At 42.7% G+C, this 24,971-nt stretch overlaps 1 protein-coding gene across 1 annotated transcript in view; it reads right to left on the reverse strand.

Annotated features, from left to right (window-relative positions):
- Positions 1-24,971, reverse strand: part of DIS3L2 (DIS3 like 3'-5' exoribonuclease 2) — a 197,037-nt gene that overhangs the window by 75,197 nt on the left and 96,869 nt on the right. The window contains exons 11-12 of the mRNA XM_010573014.1: positions 20,473-20,552; positions 3,415-3,527 (exon numbers count right to left, since the gene is read on the reverse strand). Of these exons, the coding sequence (XP_010571316.1) occupies positions 3,415-3,527; positions 20,473-20,552 (193 nt within the window). The remainder of the gene's footprint in view (positions 1-3,414; positions 3,528-20,472; positions 20,553-24,971) is intronic.

Consider the following 24,971-nt stretch of genomic DNA (forward strand, 5'->3'; position numbering starts at 1 on the left):
GGGGGTTTCCTACACATCATTGTCCCAGCGTGGACACATGGACCTCTAACCAAGGCTGGCCACACTGCTTAGCAGCTGGCTCCTCTGCATGGTGGACTCGCTTTGGACATGGGAAGATCTAACCTCCTGCTTGTGAGAGCCCTTGGTTTTGTTTTGGTTTGCCTCTTTGGCTAATAAAGTGCTTCCAGAAACCAAATGCGAGTTTCCAGGTTCAGACTCATTCCTAGGGAGCTGGGCAGTGGGAGGGAGCACACGCATACTGGGATGATAAAACTTCCCGTTCCCTTTAAAATCAGAAACATCTGCTGCAGCCAGGACTGACTCACCAGCCAGGTTCACAGCAGGTTAGCCAGGGCAGCTCTCATCAATGGACTCGCTGTAGCAGCTTTTCAAGGAACGGAAGGGGAAAATCGATCAGTCAACCAAGGGAAAAGGGAACAAACTCTGGTTAAGAAAACCCCCTTATTTTCACAAAGTCGCACAGACAGCTTTGCTCCCTTCAAACAACCTCATTCTGCTGGCACCCTGCTTTGGCTGCCTGCTCAGGCTTGGTTCGGTTGGTTACAACCGCCGCTGACTCTGGGGGTGACCCCCTCTCCCACTGCCGGTCTGATGGGGAGGGATTGTATTAACCAAGAGTTTCCATCAGCTGCTCTCCCCAGAGCTGGGAGGAGGATGCCGAGGTCCAACAATGGGGTGGGCTCAGCAAGCCTCTTGCTTACACACTAAGACACTCAAAGGAAATAGGCAATTTGTTTATGAGCCAAGATTTCTGCTCAAGACTTGTATCAACACTTCCATGAATTCAGATTTTGAGCAACTCTTTGTTACTCAGCCTGAGATTATCAAAATATCAACACCCTGACAACCTGCTGGTGTCAAAAGTGAATGTCTCGAAGTCCTTGGACTCAATGTGAAAGATAGGCTTACAGTTCTGATCTTTGATCTCCAGTATAAAATAGGACCAATAAAATATTATAGGGATTTATGGCTGACCTCTCACTTGAGCTGCTTCACACCTAAAATAACACTGTAAGATGTGCCAAAAAAGAGGAAACTGTTTAGGTTTTCTTGCTTCTTAAAACCTGATACACTTTTATTTCAAACACTTTTGACTTTTATTAAATAGACTGCTAGCAATTACACAATAACTCCCCTTCTGGATACATGGTGCAGGAAAATTAAATATGTGGCTTTATTTAACTTCTTTGGGAGGATTAGCATGGTGCTAACCTCTAGCAGAATCACAGCTGTCTTAGGAAACAGTTCCTTCAAAGGAAAGCATATTTTCTACAAGACTCATGCTACCATCTTGTTTCAGACAGCCTGGCTGCTTTCCTTTGCCCATTCCCTCTCTCCTTTTCATCTCTTGCAACTAAAATATTGACCATTTCATCATCTAACCTAGTTTGCATTCTTAAAATACATTTTCTGCAGGGCAGAAGTATGGGTAAAACACTAATCCTGACTGCTGGGCCAAGGTAGTTGAAAAGCAATTGAAGATTACGGGCAACGGATAACTTAACGTTGGCATCGCACGTGACTGACTGGTAGTGCTGGGGGGAAAAAAGCACTTTGAAAGAAAATTCGATTAGCTTTTGAATTCAACTAGATTATCATGAAAAATGCCTCCTTTCCATAGAAAAGTCTTCCTTCTCCCTTAAAAAAAAAAAATCACATGCCTTCAAACCACAGTATTTTGACTTGGAAATACTGCGACAACATCTTCCTGGACTACAGCTTTGCTGCCCTGCAGTGACATTCCCCCTGGGCCAGCCCACATCTCCCATAGTGAGCTACAGCCATTGAGTCATCCATCAGAGGGGGAAGCAGAACACCGCAGAAGCCAAGGGCTTATCACTGGAGAGACTGTAGGATTGGGAAGACTCTAGTGCCAGAAGTGCTGTTTCCATGAGATACACATTGCTTCCCACTCCTGGAGAACAGCAAGTCACTGGCAGCTGGTGTTTCCCAGTGCAGCCACTCCTTGGTCCCACACTGCAGCACCTGTGTGCTGTTGGTCTCACTACCACTGACCCAGCTCGGGCACTTCTGCATTGCTATTAAGGCTATTCCACGCAACCCATACTCACAGAGACGTAAAATCCACCAGACTCACTGAGACCCCCTGAAGCTGTGCCTTGCTATTTCTACCCAAGGAAAGTTACAGAACAGCTACTAAAGCTTAACAGCTTGATATCAAACCACTAATTTCATTTCAGTAGTGTAAAATAAATCATTTTATCATCTGGAAAGTGTGGAGAGGACACAGTAAGCTATTGGAACAAGCATCATTACAAGACCCTCCCTGGAGAGCAACCCTCGGAACATCCAGGAAGGGAGGGGAAGAATCACTCCTAATCTGAAGCAGCAAGTAGGATACATTTGTTTATTTATTATACAAAAGATGCCCTGTCATCCCAGAAAGGGCTGCAGAGACAAGGACTTCAGCCTGACTGAATGGGAGTGTGGGGAGAGGGAGATTAATCTGCTCCTATGAGAATGCCCTCAACACTCCTCTTCATGCAGCTGATGCCTCAAGCCAACACAGGACACTAACAGCCAAGCTTCTTGGCTTCCCTGCACGCACAGTGCCGGTGGTATCCAATGAGCTAGGAAGTGTTTCTGCACATTCAACTGAAAATGAGACAGCCACAGACAAAACCTGGATGTTTCATTTCTGATAATGTTGAACTTGAACCTATTAATTTTTAAAGCTTAGAAGTCAACTTTAAACTTGAGTTTAACATTTGGCTCTGTTACACTAAAATCTGTACAATTTCAAGTATCTTTTCATTGCATGATGAAAGAACACCATTTGTCGAGTATTTGGGATACCCAGATAAAATAAGAGTGTGAACCTTCTGTTGTACCTCAAGATGTGAGATTGCACAAGGTGTTTTACATCCTACTCTGCTATGCATCCACTTCTGGGAGGGATTAGCTAGTACTACTGCACTGAAGATAAAGACAAAACTCTCCACCACCACCACATCTGCGAATTTCAAGCTCCCAACAGCAAAGCAGACAAGCCAGCTTGGGTCTGTCAGGCTTATCTCAGGTCAGCATGGTGCAAATGTAGCTATGCAGCTCTGGGCCCTGAACTAGCTCCAGATCAGCAGACTCCCGTTCACACGGAGCTGGTCCTGAGCTGGCAAGCCCTAGCACACCTGGGTCTCTGCCCACTGACACAGGGTCACAAACTGCTGCTTCACCCTGTGCTCTCTCCGTAAGCTCCAAGGTAGTCAGCAGCTATGTTAGCTCTTGTGTTTGCATCAATTTACTCATTTTTGTACGTCTGCTGCGAGAATAGCCAGATTTTGATTGCGGGCATCTGAAAACGAACCTTTAAAATAAATCTATGGTAAATAGAAGACAAAGTTGTCAGACAAAAAAAGGGAAAGTTGTCCTTACCTTTTGCACTAGATAGACACTAGTTGCTCTTTCGCTTGCTACTTTATCCAGTGCTGTTTCTTCAAGTACAAAGTAGCTTACATCCGCGATGTGTACACCCACTTCGAAGTTCCCTGAAATTGCACAAGGAAGTCAGTAGGCGGCAGGTGGAAATGAACTGCTGACATATTTAACTCTGACCCCTCTCCTCCCTCTCCCAGTGCTAACATAACCTTTTTGCCTTATGCCTAGATCTCACAAAAATGACACCTCTTTCCATCTTTCCACCTCTTCCATCTGAGATGAAACGTGTGGACTCTCAGGACACTACCAAATTCACAGCCACTGTAGCTACAACATGTGAGTGAATACACATATGAATGAATCCTCAAGCACAGCGGTGGATATATGAAAACCCTTAAAAACCACGTGGATAAGTCTTTCCAACTGGGAGCTTGTAATAGTGAGCCTAGTCCTCACCCCTTTGCTATCAGACAACAGTAAGCAAGAAGTATGGGACCCCACCTTGCAAGCACACAGGCAATGCAGGACACCATTTCCCAGGTATGGAGCAGCCGGTCACACATGTTTCTGGGTTCTCAGAGCTGCACTTGTTTCCACTTCACCCTGGTTGAGCCTAAATTGCTGCTGGTGACCGGGGAAGTCTTAAATGACTTTGGATCAGGCTACGCAGAAGTGCAGCTTTCCACAAGCAGAATATTCCCACTGTTATCCTGCCTTCCCTTCAGATTAGGTTCTTTATCCTTTAATTAGAGTCCAGTCTAGAGGTATCTTAATTCAAAAGTTAGGCTAGAGGGGAGTACTACTGAAGTTTATCATGAGGTTTTGGCAATAATTTGGATTTGGAAGTAGTGATCATCCTCAGCTTTGGAAGTAATTAGTACCTTGGTCCAAGAAATTCTGGTTTGCTAATCCTCAAAGAAGCCTATTGACCTTTGTTTTCTCTGGAAAGACTAGGCTAGATTTGAGGTGCTTATTTGTAGAATAGTTCTAAGTGCAGCGGGTTCCTAATTATAACATTTCATTCTTTGGAGGAATTCACTAAGTTCTTGGTATCTATAAATATTTTTTTTTTCCTTAATTTTTTTAAAAAGACAACGTAATAAGATACCACGCTGGTGACAACCCTGTTTGTTTATATGCCTTGCAAAGAATATGATCAAAGCCTTTCTCTAGAGTGTCACATTTTTGAAAGATAAATGGTTTATAGCTGCCATCATTATGCTGTACATCTGCCCATGTGCCCTTTGGATGGGTACCGGTGCTAGATTTCAGCAGAGTGGGAAAGGAAATGTATATACAGGCAAAGAGGAAGCATGAGAAGGTGCAAGCTCATATTAGGAGAGCCACCCAGCCCACTGTGCCCCCAGCTGGGAGTTCATATAAGTGAGCACCAACCCGCTCTGTGCGAGTTTGAATTCGTAACAATTTTAACTTAACTTTATTAAGCCATGTTTGCGTAGCACTTTGAGTACGTAAAGTATTATCTTGCTTTTTGAGCTGCTTTTGTACACTCAACAGACCACAGATGTAAAGGCAGCAGAAACGCACATGGAAGATGGGAGCACTGGGGATTAGATTTGTCCACATAACCTACAGTCACTGGAAGGTCCTGCAGAGTAAATATGATGGCAGCAGGGGGAGAGGGCAATAATCCCATCGCACACCAAGGGACAAATTCCACCACTCGTTAGGAAGCTGGGAGAAAAGACTCCCCTCAGAAAAGGTTCACCTCAGAAAGCTGCCTACAGCTGTGTTGTGATATTATCACATGCCTTGAAAGCTGCTCTACATGGATTAGGCACCCAAGCCTGAAACTACTTAGACAGTAAGTCTTAGACCAACAGTTCAACCAACAGGTTTAGTATTACATGCACTTGAAGCCAACACACTCAGAAGGTAAAAAAATATTGAATACTTTGAAGTCAATATTGTAATGTATTGACCCTGCAGGCAAATATTGACTAAAGGAAAAGGAGAGGGGGTCATTACATCATGCCTTTAATCGTACTTTAATTCAATATGTGCACTGTTACATACATGAACTTTTTGTCCTCGGTAGAAAATCGACAAACCAAGAAAGATCTCATTGCATGAGATAATAAAACATGGAGTCAGCCAATGAAAACACATTGAGCAGAGTTAAATTTCATTCAGGTTTCCCACCAGAGCTTCTAAAAGCCAGGGTCAGCGTGAGCCCCCTGCTTTTGAACTTTTAATGGAAATTCTATCTAAATATTTTCTTACATACATTGACATAATGCAAACTGGCAGCTCTTTGGGTTTGTCTTGCTCAAGTATGAATCACCCTATCTCCCTCACCCCCCAAAAATTCAGACCAAGAGAACTTGAAGATACAGCACAGCAGTCAACCAACCTGATTTCTCTCAAATCATTGCTTTTGAACACGTTAGACAAAATACCAGCCTAAGCCTGCACAGAAGTACCTGCCTACTGCTCTCTCCTGGTTTATTTGCTAATTAAAATGAAAGAGCTTTGTGGATAGAGAAATACTATTCACTAGGATTCTCTTCCAGGTCCACAAACAGTTTTTCTAGTCTCATTAATTTTTATGACAAAGTCACAAAAGGAACATTTCACATTGGAAGTCTTGTGTTATTTCCAAAGGAAAAAAAGAAAATGTGGCCTGAATGAAAGGAAAAGAGTTAAACTGGCAGAGTTAAACTGGCACTCATTTATTGAAAAAGTCTTGTCAGAGAGAGCAGAGAAAAGGGGGAAAGGGTGGACACCACACGGACCACACACCACAGGCTGCTACACATGGTCTACTCCACCTTCGTTTTGATTAAGAAATCTCCTTTTCCAGCAAATAGAGGCTTCAAATCTTGGCACGTAGCTCCCCATCATGATAGACTTTATACCATAAATTTCTTACAGAAACAAGTACTTTACAAACCACAGACTTGCTTCACCCCAAATTTAAAATTCTCCTACAGCGAAGCTAAAGCTCCACAACAACCCCTAAAGCTAGGTATACACCACCAGTTTAAGGATATTTTTTTCTTAAAAAGAAATTTACATAAGAATGTACAGGAGATTAAGCCAGACACTTCATATGCTGATACTAAAGCAAGAGCTGAAGGGAGCATCTATTGCAATGAAAAATGCTGAAGGCACTTGGATGGCTTTTTTCACTCAGGATCTCTGGGATTTTTTCATTTAAAATAATTTCATTTGAAAGTGGGTGCAAAATTGTCATCCCATTCGAACTCTACCACTACAAAGCTGCTACCTGGGAGACGTTTAGCAACAGGGAATGCAGTTTAGACTCAAGCAATGCATGTTTTATTAACCAGCTGTACCCTATTAGCTCCTCTCTGCAACTACAGACACACGGCAACAGAGATGGATGAGAGACAGGAGTATTATTTGAAATTACACTATGGCAGTGCAAAACCCAATAATGAGGCCCTTTGCAAAGAGAAGCTCTCCTCCTGAGGTCTGCAAGTAGAAACAGGGAAAGGACTGGGCACTCAGCCACCAAAGCTCTTCTTGGGCCAATGCTCTGTGCAAGAGGGACAGGATTTGTTGCCACCTTACTGCAGACAACACAGTTCTGATGCCCTTGCAGCACTGCACACAGAGAAGACAATTTCCCTTTTTGTTTACCATCATGTAGGCTGCTAGAATGGTAGAATATAATGGGCCTGCATTCCTCAAACTTTCTAGAAGCCTGGATCCCCTCTTGAAGTTTACCACGTGACAGAGCTACAAAAGGCAGGTCTCCCTCAGCATGATGCTGCACTAGGCACACAGCGGTTTTGGAGAAGGATCGGCTCCTTGATCTGGGAATCTGGTTTGTTTGAACCCACTCCAAAACCTTGTGTATGTAACACTGATATGATGCTAAAATCAAAGGAGAATGGTGGCACCTCACAGAAGAACAAAGAACAAGCTGTTCCTTTTTTTTATTTTTTTCACTGATGATCTCATTCTCTATGACAAAACAGTTCAAAGAGCTTTCTTCCTTCTTTATTGAGCAAAATTATAAACAAAAAAGGATTAGCAAGAAAGAGCTGGAAGAGAGGGTAAAGGCCCTTTCACCCTGTAAATGCTCAAGAAAAACTGCCAACCCAGCAAGTTGTATCAAGTATTTGCCCCAGGAGTTAGAAAGTTGAGTTGAATGTATTTGAACAGTATGCAAGGGAACACGCTGGCAGCAAATCCCTCTTCTCTGTCTTTAGCAACCCTAGTCAGTCCTAGCACAGAAACACAGACCAAGCAAGTTCACTTCATACCTTAGCATATGCAAATTTCAGGACCATGCAACTTAAAAACGCAACTCTTCAAGGATAAAACAGCAGAATATAATTCTCTAGCATGCATACACACTCCCATTTATTTCCATCTCACTTTCAAGCATCAACATTCTCAGGAGAGAAGACAAATACTAGCAAGAGTGTTAAGTCAATGTAAAATCTAATACCAAGCTTTTTGTATTAACCACTATTTCTCACACTGTCTTCACCCCTCAGGGAGATACAGAATAGTTCAAAGCAGATTGCAAAGTGCTTGCTCTAGCCAGAAAACAGCCAACTACCTACCTGCTGCCAGCAGTTCAAGGTAGTTGGCTGCTCCCTAGCTAGACCAAACTCTTGCAGCAAATAATTACAGCTCTTTCCCGTTCCCTTGCCCTGGGGGTACAATGTTGCTGCTCTTATCTGCAAAGCAACATTTAGCACCTTGCAAAAGTATGAAAAACTTGCATAAAGAGAGACAAATGAGGCCTTTAGCCTACATGCACGTTTTGTTGCTGTTAGGAGTGCTACAGTAGAGCATGGGTCTTCATCAAGGCTGAGGTTCTCATGTGTGATCGTGGGCAAACCCGTGAGGACAGTGCCTACAATGCAGGGTCTCAGTTACAGAAGGGGAAGCCAGACGGGCTGCAGATAGTAATAGGGGTGGACACAAAACAAATACAAGTTGCACCAAGGCAGAAAATGGCACTGAAACTTGGGGAAGCTGCTGGGAAGTAACTACAGGCCTTCACAGATCTTTAACACATGCCTTTAAATGAAGGCCCCGATCCAAGCCCAAACATTTCTGTTTCTCTTTGGCATGTGGATGTACATCCACGACTCAAGTGTTACAGAAGTGTCCCTCTTGGGATAGAGAGCGAAGAAAAGATAGAGAGAAAAGAGAATGACTGAGTGGGAGAAAAAAGCAAATGGGAAAGCAAAAAAAAGAGCAAGATGGAGAAGAGGAGGAGAAGAGTTTAATATAAAAATAAAAGTGGAACCATGGAAAGAGCGAGTTACTTGTCTGCTCTGGAGCCTGAAGACAAAGGTGGGTGGCTTTAATTCTCAGCTGAGGTTACTTTTCCACCACAGGAAGCCAAGCTATTGTTCAGAAAATCAGACAGTGTGTTTTATTTTACTTATTTTAAAATAACAAGGAAAGTGTTTAAATTTTACTTGCGTGCCCTAGGGCCATTTTGCTTTTTGAAAGCGCAGTGCAACTGAGCATAAATCCATTAACTTGTTTACCATGAAACCAAATTTTTTGAAACATCACATGATGGTCCTTTAGCCAACCGAAATGCAACTAATTACACCTTTTTTAAAGCAAGTAATAGCTTTTTCCTTCTCTAAAGGTCTCTTTCTTGACATAACCTCATGAAAAGAGTCTGGCAAAAGGAATCAGAATCCTGTATCTCAAGAGAGTGGGACAAGTCTCCAGGGTGCAGAGCAGCAACTTTTCCATCCAAGCATAAATATGACTTTAGTAAATGTTGCAACAACTTCAAAAGAGGAAAAAGTGTCTGCCCAAACAAACAACAAGTACCTCTAAAGAGTAATGATCCACAAAATACCACGTACTATCAGGCATTGCCTCTAGGAGATGTCCCCTTCCAAGCCCCTCTGCTACTGGTTTGCATGAAAAATGTCCCACAGAAACAGCCCCCTTCACCTACCAGTCACAGAGAGACTTTGAGACCATCAGGAACAGCCTGGCCAAGGTTTCAGGATATTTGAACTCTTCTTTGAACTATGCTTAGTCACTTTTTTCTGGGTTTGTGGCACTTGGAGAGATGGCCACGGTCAGGCCCCTGACTTGCATGGGGTGAAGAGAGAGGGAGCTGGCAACACACAGCATGTCAGCTTGGCCACTCCAAGTGCCTGCATCAGACTGCAAATGGCAAAATGGCTGTGTGGGTTTGGGCTTTTGCTTTGCTTCTTAAATCACAATTAAAACCATTGCTTTCTTTCAACCTTTTAACTCCTTTAGTCTTTAAAATCACATTTACATCTTTTCCTTCAGGAGCTGGGCTGATGTAAAGACAATAAAAGCTGTGACTTCTCTCATTTTACTGCATAAACTCAGGAGCTGTGAGATGGACAAAATCCTCAACATTAGCAGAACCGAGATTGGTGCCAGTTATTCCAAAGTGAGAAACAGGATGAGATCACAGGGGAAGGGAAAAAAAATAAAAAAATAAAACCATCTTCAAATGTTAACTCTTCCCATACTGAAAGTCTTGGTACTTCCTGGATTTCTGGAAGTATCTGAGAAACCACTGATAGAAATGGTGATGTTGCAAAGTGATGCTTTCAATGGTCCTGAGAGAACCAGGAAATATTCAGAGCACTTCATAAAATAAAGAGTAACAATTTTTTTGTTATTTCCTTTTCTTCTTAAGTTAAAAGGTCAATGTGGGACATCAATGAGTCTAAAATCCAGAATAACTCCTACCTGCTTTGTAGTGACTTTTAAAGCACTGTTTTACTCAGGTCTCAACTATCCTGACCTTTGGCCATTTTGTCTTTGGCATCAACTGAATGCTATGGAGACAACTACAATTTTACAAACCAATTTGGGATTAGCTCTGGATAAGGTACAAAACAAAACTCATGTGTTCATTAAGTGCAATGAAGGACAAGTGAAGATGAAAAGCACACAAACACACTAGGAAGGGATCCCTTCCCAAGCAGAATATTTTCCAGAGTTTTCCATGAGCCATCACCAATTCTTTAAATAGTTTCAGAATTATGAGGAGACTTTATCTATTACTAAATTAAATGCTGGGAGCAGGGCTTCCATGTGAATTGCATACAGTTTTTGTCTGTAGCAGCTAATAAATTCAGCAATGTCCTAAAACCACTTAATAGAATTTAAAAGCTACCTTTTATACCTCAAAACAAAGCCAGGACACCTCCATAATGTGGCACTTCACGCGTCGTGCATTACAGAGCCCTGAGTTTTATACACAAACTAGCACAAGGCAAATCAGTTAAGCACCGTTTCAAATACTTTGGCTAAGGTTAGCATTTAAAGCCCTCACAAGGAAGGTGCTCCCCCATGCTGCCCAGCTCTGAAGGATACGCTCAGAGATGGCTCGTGGTCAGCACGAGGTATTCCCAGGCTCTCAGGAGAGTGGGAGGGTCGATCCTCCCATAGGAACATGGGGTAGATCTTCATGCTGGTGGTGTTCTCCCAACTTCCAGCTCCCATGAGCCAGAAACATCTAAGCTGGTGATCAATCAGAATTCAGGTCTCCAGTCCTCACAGATCATGTCATGTTACCGAGGCAGAGAAACAACACAAGAGTGTCCTGTCTTGTGGGTTGCCAGTGAACCCACATCAGGTCTTCATCACCTTGTGACAGGAGATGCTGCCATCCAGAACACACCTACTGCCTACACCATTCCTGAAAACTACCTTCAAACCTGATGCAATAACTCCAGAGGAGAATGAAAGAGCTCTTCTGTGCAAGCGGTACCACTGCACCATTAAGTTGGATACTTACACAAGAAGGAATTCTCCCGAGGGAAAAACACTAAATACTCAGAAGGACAGAATTTACACAGCATGTAAAGATAAAACATTTAATTGCAGACTGAAGGACACAGGGAATGATATCCAACAGAATAAGCATAATGCATAAAGATTTGTTCACGTTGCTGAGCGAGATACAAGCAGGAAAATACAGATGCAAGTGGGGCCCAAGTATTTTAAAAGTCAGGCTAGAGCACAGGACAGTTGGGGACAGACAGTATAATGATGGAAAATGAAGAGAATGTGCCATTTCTTTGATATATCAAACGTGTCCAGCGTTGGCAGACTGATACGAGACATAATGGTTCCTTATGCAGCGATGCCTATGTCCCACCTTCTGCCTGTGCAGGTTTTCTCCCTGTTCCTATGCTGGTACCTTTTTACCAGCAGAGGGTCACAGGTAAGCTGGTTTCCGCTGTGCCTGCACAAGTGCCTAGCAGACTTTGTGAGGTGCCAAAATAGCAAGTTCCACTTAGAGGTTTTATAAATTGTTTTGATTTCTTTGCAAGATTCAAGTGTAATGAGCAAAGTGAAGAGGAGTTACAAACCTCAAATACATCAGATTTATCTACTGAATGACAGTACTTGCTATGTGGTCATCTCTGGGAGAACCTCTAAATGACTACTTATGACTTAGACCCAATGTGAATCTTTGCTACCTGCAGTCTATCCCAAGCACTTGGCAGATGGATCTTCAATCCTTCACTAAGACAAGATGTCAGGCATGACACCAAGGCAATGACTGTGCTGCTGTGAACTCAGATTCCCAGCTCAGAAAGCAGTCTTTGCTGGGAGGGAGAAGTTACCAAGGCAGACTGCACTTAGCTCTCTCAAGCAGTCTCTTAACACTGAGGTTTCCAGCCAACGTGATGAAGGTAAAAGGACAATTTTTGGTATTCACGTCATGAATTGTTTTTATCGCTATTCCAAGACTCATTCAAGAGGCTAACTCTATCAGGAAATCAGCAGTCTTTGAATTTAAAGAGATGGGAAGTGGCACCCAGCAGCTTTCAAGATGAATTACAATCATTTTGGGTGTAGGACATCATCCTTTTCCTGAAATGAAGGTTTAGAGTGGGGAGGGACCAGCCTCTCTCTACTGCTAGGTCAGTCCCTTTTGTGATATCTCTACTGTACACAGTAATCCAAGGCTGAGCAAGTGTTCCCAGGCATTCAAAGACACCGTGGGATTTAGTGCTAGGCCAAACACATACAGGGTACTTCCACTGAACAGCCTTGACATTTCAACCTTTTTGAGAACACAAGGCAACCACTGAGATTTCACTTTTAGCCATCCAACTTTTTGTTTATTTTTTGAAAGATTTCCAAAATATTTCGATCTGCACCTGGTTTTACTCTTTCTGTGTAACTAGCATAATAGTCAACAATCAAGAAATACTGTAGTGAATTGCACTGTAAGAAGATGTTTCTCCTGTTCAGCTGGTTTCTGAAACCCCTGCATTGCAATAAATTAAAAGTTAGAACAATAGCGCGGTGATTCTGAGGGACCCTGCCATTTTAAAAAGTTCATAATAAAGAATATATACAGCAGTAACTTCTTTGCTGCCTGCATGCAACAGAACATATGACTGAAGTTAACCATGTGGAAATTTATTCCTAGCTATTTGTACCCTTTTAAAGTTTATCTTCCTCACATATATTCTGATTCTTATCTGTTAAATTTACTAAAAAATCTTGTTTTCTCTAGCTCTATTTGGTCATCACCTATCATTTGTGGTTCTTCTCTAAAGACTCTCCTGGTCCCTGAGGTCCTTTTTAGTGAACAGAAATCCTAGGCAAAGTGCTTTTAGATCTGTTTGTACAGACTTTTTCAGGATCCTCTTCCCATTACCCAGCTCCTTAAAGGCATTTGGAGTTTTTCTTCAATATACAATCAGACACCATTGGTTTTAAGTCTGTATCCACAAACATTAGTGAGATCCCCTGGGACACAAAATCCCGCACCTCTAAATCTTTGGGGAATTGTCCCAGGTCCTGAACTTATGAACTGAAATGATCTGGAAGGCGACTTTGCCCAGAGCATCTCTCCTCCCTGCAGGAAAGTAAACTCACTTTTATGAGTAATTCTACTGGTATTTGCACATCTGTTTGCCTGTTCTACAGCCACGGTCTTCATTAGGTTAGTGCTTCATAGACAATCTACCTTTTATTTTGTTCTAATCCTATGCCTTTTTCCCCTACGGCTTGCTTTGTGTACTATCCAAAAAAAAGCTTTTGGGATAAGGATGGAATCTTTATAAAATACCTATACTTGATACAAGTATCCAGTGCAATAAATATGAATTCCCAGTAACAAATCCTGCCCACTTTTGCTTAACCAAGCCTTTAACTAATCTTCTCACAAGTAGCTCTCAAATATACACAAAAAATATTTTAACAAATTATGTTCCAGCAATCAATGCTCCAACCAAATCCAAACTTTCTTAATCTCCACCCCAATACCTTATCACCCAGTGTAATGCACTTATCTAGGAATTAGGCTCAGTCTGTTTCCCTTTCAACCACCATCAGTTTGGAGCAAGGTGTCCTATTTCCACTCAAGCTGAGGGGAGCCCTACATTGTCAAGTTGTCTCACGGATTTCAAGAGAGATGTTCGGTGGAGGAAAGGTGATGCAATCCAGCCCTCTGATTTCATTCAACCCTGCACTTGGAAATTGGAAGTGATGCGTGTTTCCGCACACAACCCCATGTTACTTTAAAAGAAGAGGCAAAATACACTGTACATGCTGCAGTTCCCCAGCGTTACATGGGAGCACACTGTGGGACACAGCAGGGATCTGGATTTGGCACAGACTTGAGTGTATTTTGCCTATTTCAAAGAGTCTGCAACCACAAGCCCTCGACAGAAAAGATATGCACCTGTTTCTAATCACTGCAATATGTCTTTTTCACTTTCCTAGTGACACAACAAAACCCACCAGACTAATCAGCAGGTAACAGGAGAGCCGAGCTAATTATGTCTGATAACAAAGGACAAACTGACCAAATGTTATGCACAATCCCACTCCTTGTAGGTCTTCTTTATTTTTTCCATATTTGACTCCTGCAATAAATTTAAGTAAATTGCAGTTTACGGTCCTTTTACATTTGACTTATATATCAGTGTGGAGTTTCTGTCACCTTGTCTCTGAGTCTGGTGTCTGTTCATCTTAAACACCTTACAAAGAAGGAAGCATAATTTCATAATGTAACTTTTGATTCAACGCTAGTCCATTCTTCCGTGTTTACCTTAAGCAAGTCAGCCCATCATAACTCCAATTACAAACTCTTCCTATACTCTATGCTGCAGGAACCAAGCGGATTAGCTGAAAGGTCCTGTACCATGTGTTGCTAGAGCGAATTTCACCCTACAGTCCTTAAGTGGCCAGAGGGACAAAGCTGAATAGAAGAGGGAATATTTATGTTTTAAAAAGCAAAATACAAGTGCATGCAACTTTGCAAAATTAAAACAACTCAAGTGTTTGCAACCTATATCAGGAAAGAACAAGGATGGAAACAGAGGAAGACCGGGTGGTCACCTGAGATGGGAGAGAACATCTTGGGGCTACCCGGGCTCTTACAGGTGTTTTTCAAGCACAAGATACTGGAGCTCACGCACTAGGGGATGTCTACTAAGGTATCCACAAGGTCTAAGAAAAGCAGCTCTAGTGTCTGTAGCCCTGCAGTAGACAAGGGATAATTTTACCAACATTTGGCAAAACACTGGTTGGTTTTACCAAAATGTGTTAAATAGGCTCCTTGAACAGAGATGTAAATCCTCACTCTCTGCAGATCTGTTTCTGAAAACTGCAGCCCACAATGGATTGTCTGGTGTCTGCTAAAGGTCATGCTGTTTCCAGATTTGGGTCACTAAAAGAAGGTCTCTTCTTTGCCTATATCCCATTTTCATGACACTCATAGAAACACAGTGTGTTTGAGGTTTTTATCCCATTCCCCTTAGGTAAATTTGATTTAAATTCACCAACATGTTGAACGGATTTAAAGAGAAGGGAAAAACCAGGGAGCAGCACACTGCAGAAGTCTTATTTGCTTAGGTCATCAGGTAAAGACTGGAAAGATTCAATGAATGTATATATATAGGACCTTGCTCCAAAATGCAGACAACTAATGTCACTAAGGACATAAAAAACAGGGCAAACAGCCTGTAGAATATATTTCTATTCTGCAGTACAACAATTCATCCTAGAATAAGATTTAAATTACTTAAACTTGAATTACTTTGTGAAAGATTGTAGGGATACAGGAATGAAAGAACAACAGTGAGAACCATGTTAGTCATCAATATACATGCAAAAAGATGTACAGAAGCTCTGTCAGTATGGCCCGAAGTACTGCTTTGAAATCAGCATCAAAAGACCTGCACATGGGTAAGACAACCCCTCAGAAATGCATGCCAATCATTTCTGCTGCATCCTTTCCCATCATGGCTTGACATTTCACTAGATGGAATTGTCTGCCTTTAAATTTGTCAAATTTCATTTCTGTTCCTACCAGTAAGCAGCCTTCAAACACAACTGCATCAGCTGTGTACATTACCAGAAATACAGACACCACTTGAAGATAATTCCCAGAAGAAGTTTGGCAAGTGTGGGAGACTTGCCTGGTGCCACTGGGACACGCAGGTCACCTAGTGTGCTCTTACATGATGAGATCAGAATAAATCTTCAAACATCTGCACCCTGGGTGAAAACATTCAGGCTTGAAAGCGGTGTGGTTGTTTTCTGAGAAAGTCTGCGACGCCCGTATGAACTGAGAACAGCTCTGTTGTATGCTCCTGGCTGCAGTAATTTGCTACAAGATGTGCAGAAAGGGTCACAAAAATGCATCGACTGAAATGAACTTGCTTAAAACCTCAAGCTACCCTGAAACAGCTCTACAAAGGCTGTAGAAACTAGGTGCAGTCCAGATCCATCCTTTACTCTAAGATTATGCTGAGTCATCTAAATGGAGTACACTTTGTTCATATTTCTGAAGCTGTTACATAAATAACCCTATTTTCATTCTTTATTGGAGCTGATCTCTTTTAAAATATACACTCACAAATGTGAACAGCAAGCTTACCTCCCTACTGCTATCATTAAACAATAACGAGGAGCACGACCGTTAATCAAAAGCAGACTCCAATATAAAATCCTCTCAAAACCAGACTGGGCCACTTAAGACATATATCCCTGAAAAGTTTCCAACTGCTGCAATATCCTACTGCGAGCTCCATTAAAAATACAGCTATTCCCATAACCATCCTGTGCTTCCTTTGCTAGTGACACCCTGCTACCGGGTAGTTCTTCATGATAGATTTGTGGACTACTTCTGCATAAAATTCCTTTCCATCTTTTACTGAAGATGTAGCATGGGCGAGTCCTCCATCCAGCAAATGGAACTGGTAAGGGTTACACTGACAAGTTTTAAAACTAAGCAAAGGTGCAAAAACAGTCCCTTATCTCTCTCTACTTGTTGTCCAAGATCCTTCAAGGCAAAGAAACTGTCACAGTCTTGAATAAATTAGCAACCAATGCTTGAGGACAAAGACAATTTCATTCTTCAAAATCTTCTGAAATGCACTGATCTAGCTGTTTGATAGAAGTAGTGCAGGCAATGAGTGTTTTCTTTTTTCTTGAAGTTATTACGGGTGCTATACACCAACAGAGAGACATTTTCTGAATTGGGTTCTGCATTCTCTGTTGATTTTTGGAGATCTCCTGACATCATGAGGATGCCAGATATGTGGTTTGTTCATGCTGGGGATTTGTGGAGTTGGTTTTTTTTTAAAGTGTTTTACATATGGGCAAAAAAGATGGAAAAAATAATAATTTCTTGTAACCACGTTTACATTTGGAATAAAAGCTGTGTTAACTCTTAACACAACTTTGTCCTCATGAGAGATGCAGCCTTGCCAGCCCTGGATAAGCTCTTAACCTCTAAAACAACTCTTTGTCATAATAATTGCAGCTAGCATAGCAACTTTTAAAGCCAAAAATCCTCAGGGTACCTCCAAAACATATCAAGAGGCTCTATTAAGCACAAGATTGAGGTTCCCATAGGGGCTCTCCTTAACACAGAAGAGTTGGGAACAGCCGTAGCTTTGCAAGCAAGTGAACACAAAGAAGTGAACCCAAAGGACTCGCAGCACTGGTTTTGGACCTTGGTAAATTCCTGAAAAATTTTAAGTCAAAGTACAGATATCTTAAAAATTTCACATATGCTGATGGATTTATACCTCTGCTTGTGCCAGCCGCATTTCATGGGCCTGTAATAGTAACCGACATAGTGCTATAGTAGTCAGTAGACCACAGGCTGAAAATCACTGAGTAAGGCTATCAGCACACGGTGGGCCAAAAAAGTAACGAATCCACAGAGATTCAATTTGCATGCAGCTGCATGGCTTTTCCAGGGGTGACTTGCCTTGGCCTAAGGCTGAGGCGGTGCTGTGATGGAGTGTGGGCACCACTCTCACAGCGGATCGGAGGCTGAAAGGAGAGGCAGAGCACATGATGCCCGGGATGGGCACAGATAGGATTGCTCCTAAAGAAGGCTCCAGCTCGCAGCATCTTCTCATTGAGAGGAGTCCAGGGTGGAACGAGCCTGTTGAAGGATGCACGGCTGCAGCCAAAAGGCAGAGATCTGGCACACAAAGGGCTGCTGCGAGCAGGCTCCCACTTAATGGTTCATGCAAAATGACATGTGGGGGTGAACAAAGGCCTTCGGGCTGGGACAGCCACCAGTGGGTGCATTCACTCATCTGCCTCTTGGATTTTCTCCTCTGAGGCTCATCTGGAGGAAATAGGAGTGTGCACAATGATCCTGAGAAGGACATGAAACTTTCAAAAGCACTAAATCCACACTGGATTTCCCATTCTATACATCTTGGATACAAGCCAAGCAAATCTTTACTTTTACTCTCAGGAAGACAGCCGTGCCTGTCCCCTACTCTTTCCTGGTTTCTTCATGTCTCTTCTAAAACACACTGGTGAAGTTTATTTTGGGGATCTGAAAGAGGAGAAATGTTCCTGCACCTTACACTTTTGCCTTATTTGAAAAACTGAGCTTTGTAAACCTTCTCTATGCAGAGTGACCCTGTAGTCTGATCCATTTTACCTTTCTTTCCCAACTACCTGGTTTTCCAGGGAAAAGGAATTGTTATCTTTAACTGCAGAAGCATCCTCTGTCCACTCTGGTTAAGCGCCTCAGATATCACCTTTGAAATAACAGGGCATCCTGGGAGAGAGAACTGTGCCTGCTCCTGTGTTATACAGAGGTAAAGACAATCCCTGAAAGCATAGCTTTGACATGATCCTTCCACATATTCCTTAGCCTTCACAGAAGATCAGGGAAGGGCAGGGAAAACCTTCATCTGGAGGCTCCAGGAAGCCAGCACAGGCCTGACACAGCCCCTGGGAGAAGAATGAGTCAGAAATAATCAGGCCAAGAGGACTTCAGGGTTTGCTTTCTCCCCCACATGCAGGCAGCTCCCTCTGCCTCATGCCTGTACAGAGAAGAGCAAAAAGCAACAAAGCAGGGAAGACTGGCAAAGCACATGAAGTCCACTCAGAAGGCAACTTTTAAAAAAATTTCTATCTTTTTTTTTCCTCAGGGGGATTGCATGAGAAGCACTTGTTCCAAAGAGGCTTGATCAGGGTATGGGGAAGCGCTGCAGCCACCCACCTCTGCATCACAAGGGGATTTTTAACAGTCATGCTACAGAGCTCCCATAATCAAGTAACATCATAATAACACCTAGAACCCTCTTGGCTGGACCTTACAAGAAGAGGATCCCTTCTGCACTGGTACATCTCCTTCCTTATAGATTGGAGCAAGAGTCCTTACACAGCATTTTCTGTACTTGGGATTGGAGAAACAAGGCAGACTTCAAAGTGCAGCCACATCCCTGATCAGCAGATATATCAACAAGTCCCAAGTATGAGTGACAGCCCTGCAACGGCTTTGCAGACTTTCTGGGAAAGAAGAATTCTTGTTCAAACAGATATTTTCCTTGAACACTTTCTCCAAATGGAGATGTATGCACCACAAACCAGGTCAGTGAATGGTTTCCTGCAGCATCTAAAACCCACATGTATGTGAGCAGTAAAGCCTCAGAAGCCAGAGTTTCAACACCTTAGATCTGAGGGGCTGTGGGATCACAACACTGTCATATATCTACAGTAATTCAGATGACAAAGTGGAAAGAGGGAGAACAGAATTCAGCTCAGGATCTCTCAAGATGACTGTTTAAATTTTCTGTGAAATAGAACAGCAATTTTTTCTTAAACTTGCCCCCAAACTGCTATCGTACAGTATAATTAATTTTATTGGCCTCAAATTTTCTTTCATCTCTGATTTTTCTATCAGTTTTATAGACCTGTAATACTATTCTGTACCTGGGTCTAAACGACATGACAATTCATTGGCCACATTGCACAGAATGAAATTAACCCAAAAAAAGGGAATGATGTCTTTGATATCATCATGTTGCGATGATTAACAAGAGCAAGAAAAACTAAACACACACAAAAAAATCACTTCATCTTCTTTATTAGTGGTGGATAGGCTAATCAAATCATGCAATATTTCTAACCAAGCCTGTTACTGGATCTCATCAAACTAAATGAGCAGAACTTGGATGGCAAAGTAAGCTTACAAGAGGGAAGTTCCTTAAGTCAGAATCATCAAGATTTGGCTTCTGGAGCTTTACTTTCTGTTCTGCTGGCTTTCAGCATAGTAAAAGTACAAATAAGGCAGAACAGAAAGCTTAAAAGGCAAAGAAAAGAATAACACAACTTATAAGGCACACTCTGTTCATCTGACAATTCCCAGCATCCCATAAACACCAAAAAGCAATTCAGCCAGTGACCTTCAAAAAAACTGGATTCCTTTATCCAGGGACTGTGTACTCAAGGTCAAAGTTTCACTAAACTTCAGTCTGCAAGTGCAGCATATTAGCTATTCAGCTGTAACTCCTGTAATGACAGGAGACAGCTGAGACCTGCTCAAATCAAATTACAGCTCTGATTATGCAAAACACTATGGTTCTGCATTTCCTGACACCAAGACTACTTCAGAGTGCAGCTTGAAGATATGTGCTCTAAGATTTCTGAAAACAGGCAATTAAAACAACAAGAAAAAAACTAGTTTATTACTCTACTCATATTTGGTAAAGAATACTTCATGACAAATTATATATACAAATGTGTCAACGGACAAATATAAACACTGAGAAGTATTTTGTAAAATATATCTCATACCGTCAGGGAGTTGTTTACAGGACAAAGCATCATCAAGATCTTTGGCAGTTGATGGGTCGATGGTGAAAATGCATTCTTTCCTATCCAAGGAGAGAAGAAGAAAAGGAAAATTTATCTTCCAGTCATGAAGAAGGTATCAAAACACAGAGACCATCAGAGACATCCAAACAACAACCATGTTTTCAGAAGACTCTGTTGAAACGTCTTCCAAACTAATCTGAAAGTCTAAATGTAATCTAAACAAAAAAAAGGGGGTTTAGTCAAGTGAATCTCCTTGGGTTTTCTTTCATTTTTCTTTTTGGTCCAATGCTTGCTCTTAACAGCTTTCCTCTCATTACTGATTTTCCTCCACAAAAACTAAACAATTTAGCCCATCAAGTTCACTCCAAAGAAACGAGCAGGAAGAAGGCTTGATGCCTTGCAGCTAGAGTAAAAATAGATTGTTCCTAATTGCAAAGCTAAATGGAACACAAATAACCCCCATCCCCATGCATAAGAGTAGATATCGCAGCATCTGAAACTCCACGAGCACAGCTAGCACGGATCAGAGGCAATAAAACATTTACAAACTAAGCTGAATGATAACAAAATTGAGTGAGAGTTTTGGTCTCAGTAAAGACACCTAAGAGGTACAATACTTTATAACATCTACATTGCCTATTATGCACCAAAAGGAAAAGCAGGTTCAATAGGAAACACTATGAAAGTTATAGAAAGAAAGAGCTCCAAATCAGCTAATTAGACCTAGCAAATCAACTTGGTGCTTAGGAAAAGCTAAGTACAAAGTACATATGCTGTACTAGGTGGTACCTGGAGTATGCAGCCCTGCCCTGGAAGGCTTGCATACTTATGTCTCATAGCAGTGGGCGGCAGGAACACTGGGAACATGGACCACAGATATGGTCTAGGGCCACAAAGATGAGACAAAATAGAGCATCCGACTCAGGAATCATCACGTTTAGTGGAGCAGAGCTTGGCACCAGCGAGACCCAAAACCTGAAGCACTCAACAAATAAAACTTCCTAAACTCCTGCTTCAGGGCCTCCCTTCATCCTGGGCTGCCCTACAGCAACTTCTTGCCCAGGCCCCTGGACTACAGCAGGGTTCACCCAAGCAATGTGTGGAATGTGGGACTGGAGCTGAAGAGCAGTGAAGACAGTAAAGGAATGGTTTGCTGGTTTATTTTGCTTTTATCTTAACCTTTAGAATAAGTTCGGCCCCCTCCCTAGTTAAAAGATCCCCAAGCACAATGGTATAGGCTGAGGCTGCCAAGGAAGAGATCAGACCGCTTCTTTTCTCTTTGCCACAGAAAAACTCATATCATGATGGCAACTCCCTTCTAGAGATCTGTAATGAAAACACCTATTATTTTTCTTACAGCATAACCACTGGTATACTCCTGGGGTAGTAAAGGTGGGAGAGGAAAAATTACAGTGAACTTTTAAAGGAGCAAATGTCATGTGGAATTAGCAAGTCTTAGTCTTTTTGCATGGGTGCTCACACAGTGAGAGCAATGTCTCTATCTTCGCAGGCCTACCACTTCAGTACTTAAATGCTCTGGGTGGTATCTGTTGGTGTCAGACAGCTGGCAGCATGTATTTATATAATTCCACTAGGCACACTAAATAGAGATTTTCAAAGACATAAAAATCAGTAAAGCACTTTGCTGCCTTCTGAGACTTTGAAAATCTTTTAGAATATGCTAGCTTTCAGATTGGATAGCAAAGCTGCCTTAATCCCCAGATGCACATTAGTTTCTGATCCTTTGCATGCATCTAAACAAATTAGAGACTGTGACATTGAAAGATATAAAATCTTTTCAACTACACCGGGACTTTGATCTGTTGCTGCCTAGCTATCCAGTACTGGGAATCAACCAATTTTTAAAGGCTTGCAAACAACCTAACTTCCATAAATATATATTCCTTAAAATTCTACCTAAGGATGGAATTTCAGGATACCTCCACTCCAAGGTACTACGCAACTTTCTTTAGGGAGCTGTGCGTATGCAGATACACAGACAACTATACTGCAAGCAGTATGGGGGCATGCAGGTGTGCCAACCTGCATGTATTGATACACCAGGTCCTACTAACTGTCCTGGTTTTAGCTGGGATAGAGTTAATTTTCCTTCTAGTAGCTGGTATAGTGTTATGTTTTGGATTCAGTATGAGAAGAATGTTGATAACACACTGATGTTTTCAGTTGTTGCTAAGTAGTGTTTATACTAAGTCAAGGATTTTTCAGCTTCTGATGCCCAGCCAGCAAGAAGACTGGAGGGGCACAAGAAGTTGGGAGGGGACACAGCCAGGACAGCTGACCTAAATTGGCCAAAGGAATATTCCATACCATGTGACATCATGCCTAGTATATAAACTAGGGGGAGTTGGCCTGGGGGGACAGATGGCTGCTCAGGAACTAACTGGGCATCAGTCGGCAAGTGGTGAGCAATTGCATTGTGCATCACTTGTTTTGTATATTCCAATTCTTTTATTATTATTATTATTGCCATTTTATTGTTGTTATTATTATCATTATTATTTTCTTCCTTTCTGTCCTATTAAACTGTTCCTATCTCAACCCATACGTTTTACTTCCCCCCCCCCCCCCCCCCCAGATTCTCTCCCCCATCCCACTGGGTGGGGGGGAAGTGAGCGAGCGGAGCAGCTGCGCGGTGCTTAGTTGCTGGCTGGGATTAAAGCACGACACTAATGCACAGGTTATAAAGGTAACAGCATCCTGGCACTGTGACTTCCCCTGCCACATACAGTAAACCTTCCTTTAAGTTACTTCACTTAAAAGAGCAAATGGCACTGAATGGACACCAATGGCTTGCTTTATCTGACAAGCGAGCAAGAAAAAGGTTTAAGAGCTTCTTCATAGAGAATGTGGGCTCCTGTTTCAGGGGAACAGATAGCTTATCCCAGATGTTCCGGGCCTGCAACTACAAGCATCTGCCACCCATTGCGAATTGTAGCTCCAGGCAGTTTAAAAATTAGCAGATTGGTTTCAACAAAGTGCATATTTGCAGTCTGCCCTGGAAAGAAGCGAGCATAAATACATGAGTGCCAAATTCTGAACACATTTATACAATGGTAGCAACTAAGGGGCTGCTTTGTTGAGATGTATTTGGCCAGTCAAATCTACTACAGAGGTCAGCGGTGGCCCCAGTTCAGAGAGCCCAAACCTGCGGGGCCGGCGGGGCAGCCCCAGCCTCCCTGGGCAGCGCTTTGTGCACAGCCTGCTGCCCTTCGGGACGCGCTGGCCGGGCTCCGAGCAGCCTCTTAGCATGCAAACTGCAGGCACAGACACAGCTCGCTGTCTGAGATACTTAAACTCACAGATGCAAAGCTGAAGAGGGGTCCAGACAAATACTGATTTAGCACTTCTCACCCGCATTTCTGTGTGCAGCACAGCTGGGATATGTTTTACCACCAGGCTCAGATCTGCTTCTCCTTTAAAACTACTCAAGGGACTTGGACTTGTAACTTGTCACAGGCAGTTTATTCTGGGCACAGACTGCAAGGTGAGGTAAGAAAGTCACTGAGCAAGTAACACAAGGAATGATACTCCCTGGCATAAGGACTCTCCAGAAGTGTTGCAGAGCCGATGGCCAGGTAGTCAATGGGACAAGAGAAGCCGATCTGCAAGGAGAGCTCAAAGTTCCTAGCAGTGAGATAATCCTGGCACACAGCAGTACACCTCGCTGAAGTTTTCTAAGTGAATTCTGCTCACCAGTAACTGCATTATTAAGTGTGACGAATTATATTTCTGGTTTTCAGTTTTTAGTACTGGAGAAGTTTCAGATGGCTATAGGAACTGGGGCTGGCATGTGGGAAAGGAAACAATCCACCGAGCGATGGGACCGCAGTGCTGAGCCCAAGGGCAGCACCCTGCACACGTGCTCCTCCAGGGCAAGGTCTCCGAGGAAGGCATGTTCTCAGCTATCTCCTTCTGCTTTTCCTCCAGCCCTACTCGTATCACCTTTATCTCCAGCACGCTGCAGAGAGCCGCCTCTCGTCCTGGAGAGAACAGGGGCAAGGCAACAAAAAGTAAGGGGAGGAAAGGCTGGGTGTGGGCAGCGCAGCCTGCCCACTGCTCTGCAAGCCGTCCCCTCCCTTGGCACCCACGCCAGCCACTCCTGCACAAACCCCCAGGGAGGACCCTGGAGGCAGCTGACAAAAACCATCTGGGTGAAGAAATAACATTGCTCCCAGCTACGCGGCAAGTCCACCCTGTGAAGAGGAAGGAGCCATTCAAATTCCTCCCCTGACCATACTGTCTGGCTGTACAATACCCCAAAGGCTGTGGCACAAGGGATCTCGGAGAGATCTGAACCCATTTCTGACCATAACCAATCACAAAACCAACTTGCAGTGGGTTGTATTACTAAACCTCAAGGCAACCGTACTTTTTATGCACCTGCTAACAAAGATGTTGCTTAAGCACAAGCAAATAGCCCAGCTACATGCATGCACATTTGCATTGACCACAGATAA

This window comes from Haliaeetus leucocephalus, unplaced genomic scaffold (genome assembly GCF_000737465.1).
Source record: "Haliaeetus leucocephalus isolate CR32 unplaced genomic scaffold, Haliaeetus_leucocephalus-4.0 Scaffold362, whole genome shotgun sequence".
Classification (NCBI taxonomy): Eukaryota; Metazoa; Chordata; class Aves; order Accipitriformes; family Accipitridae; genus Haliaeetus; species Haliaeetus leucocephalus.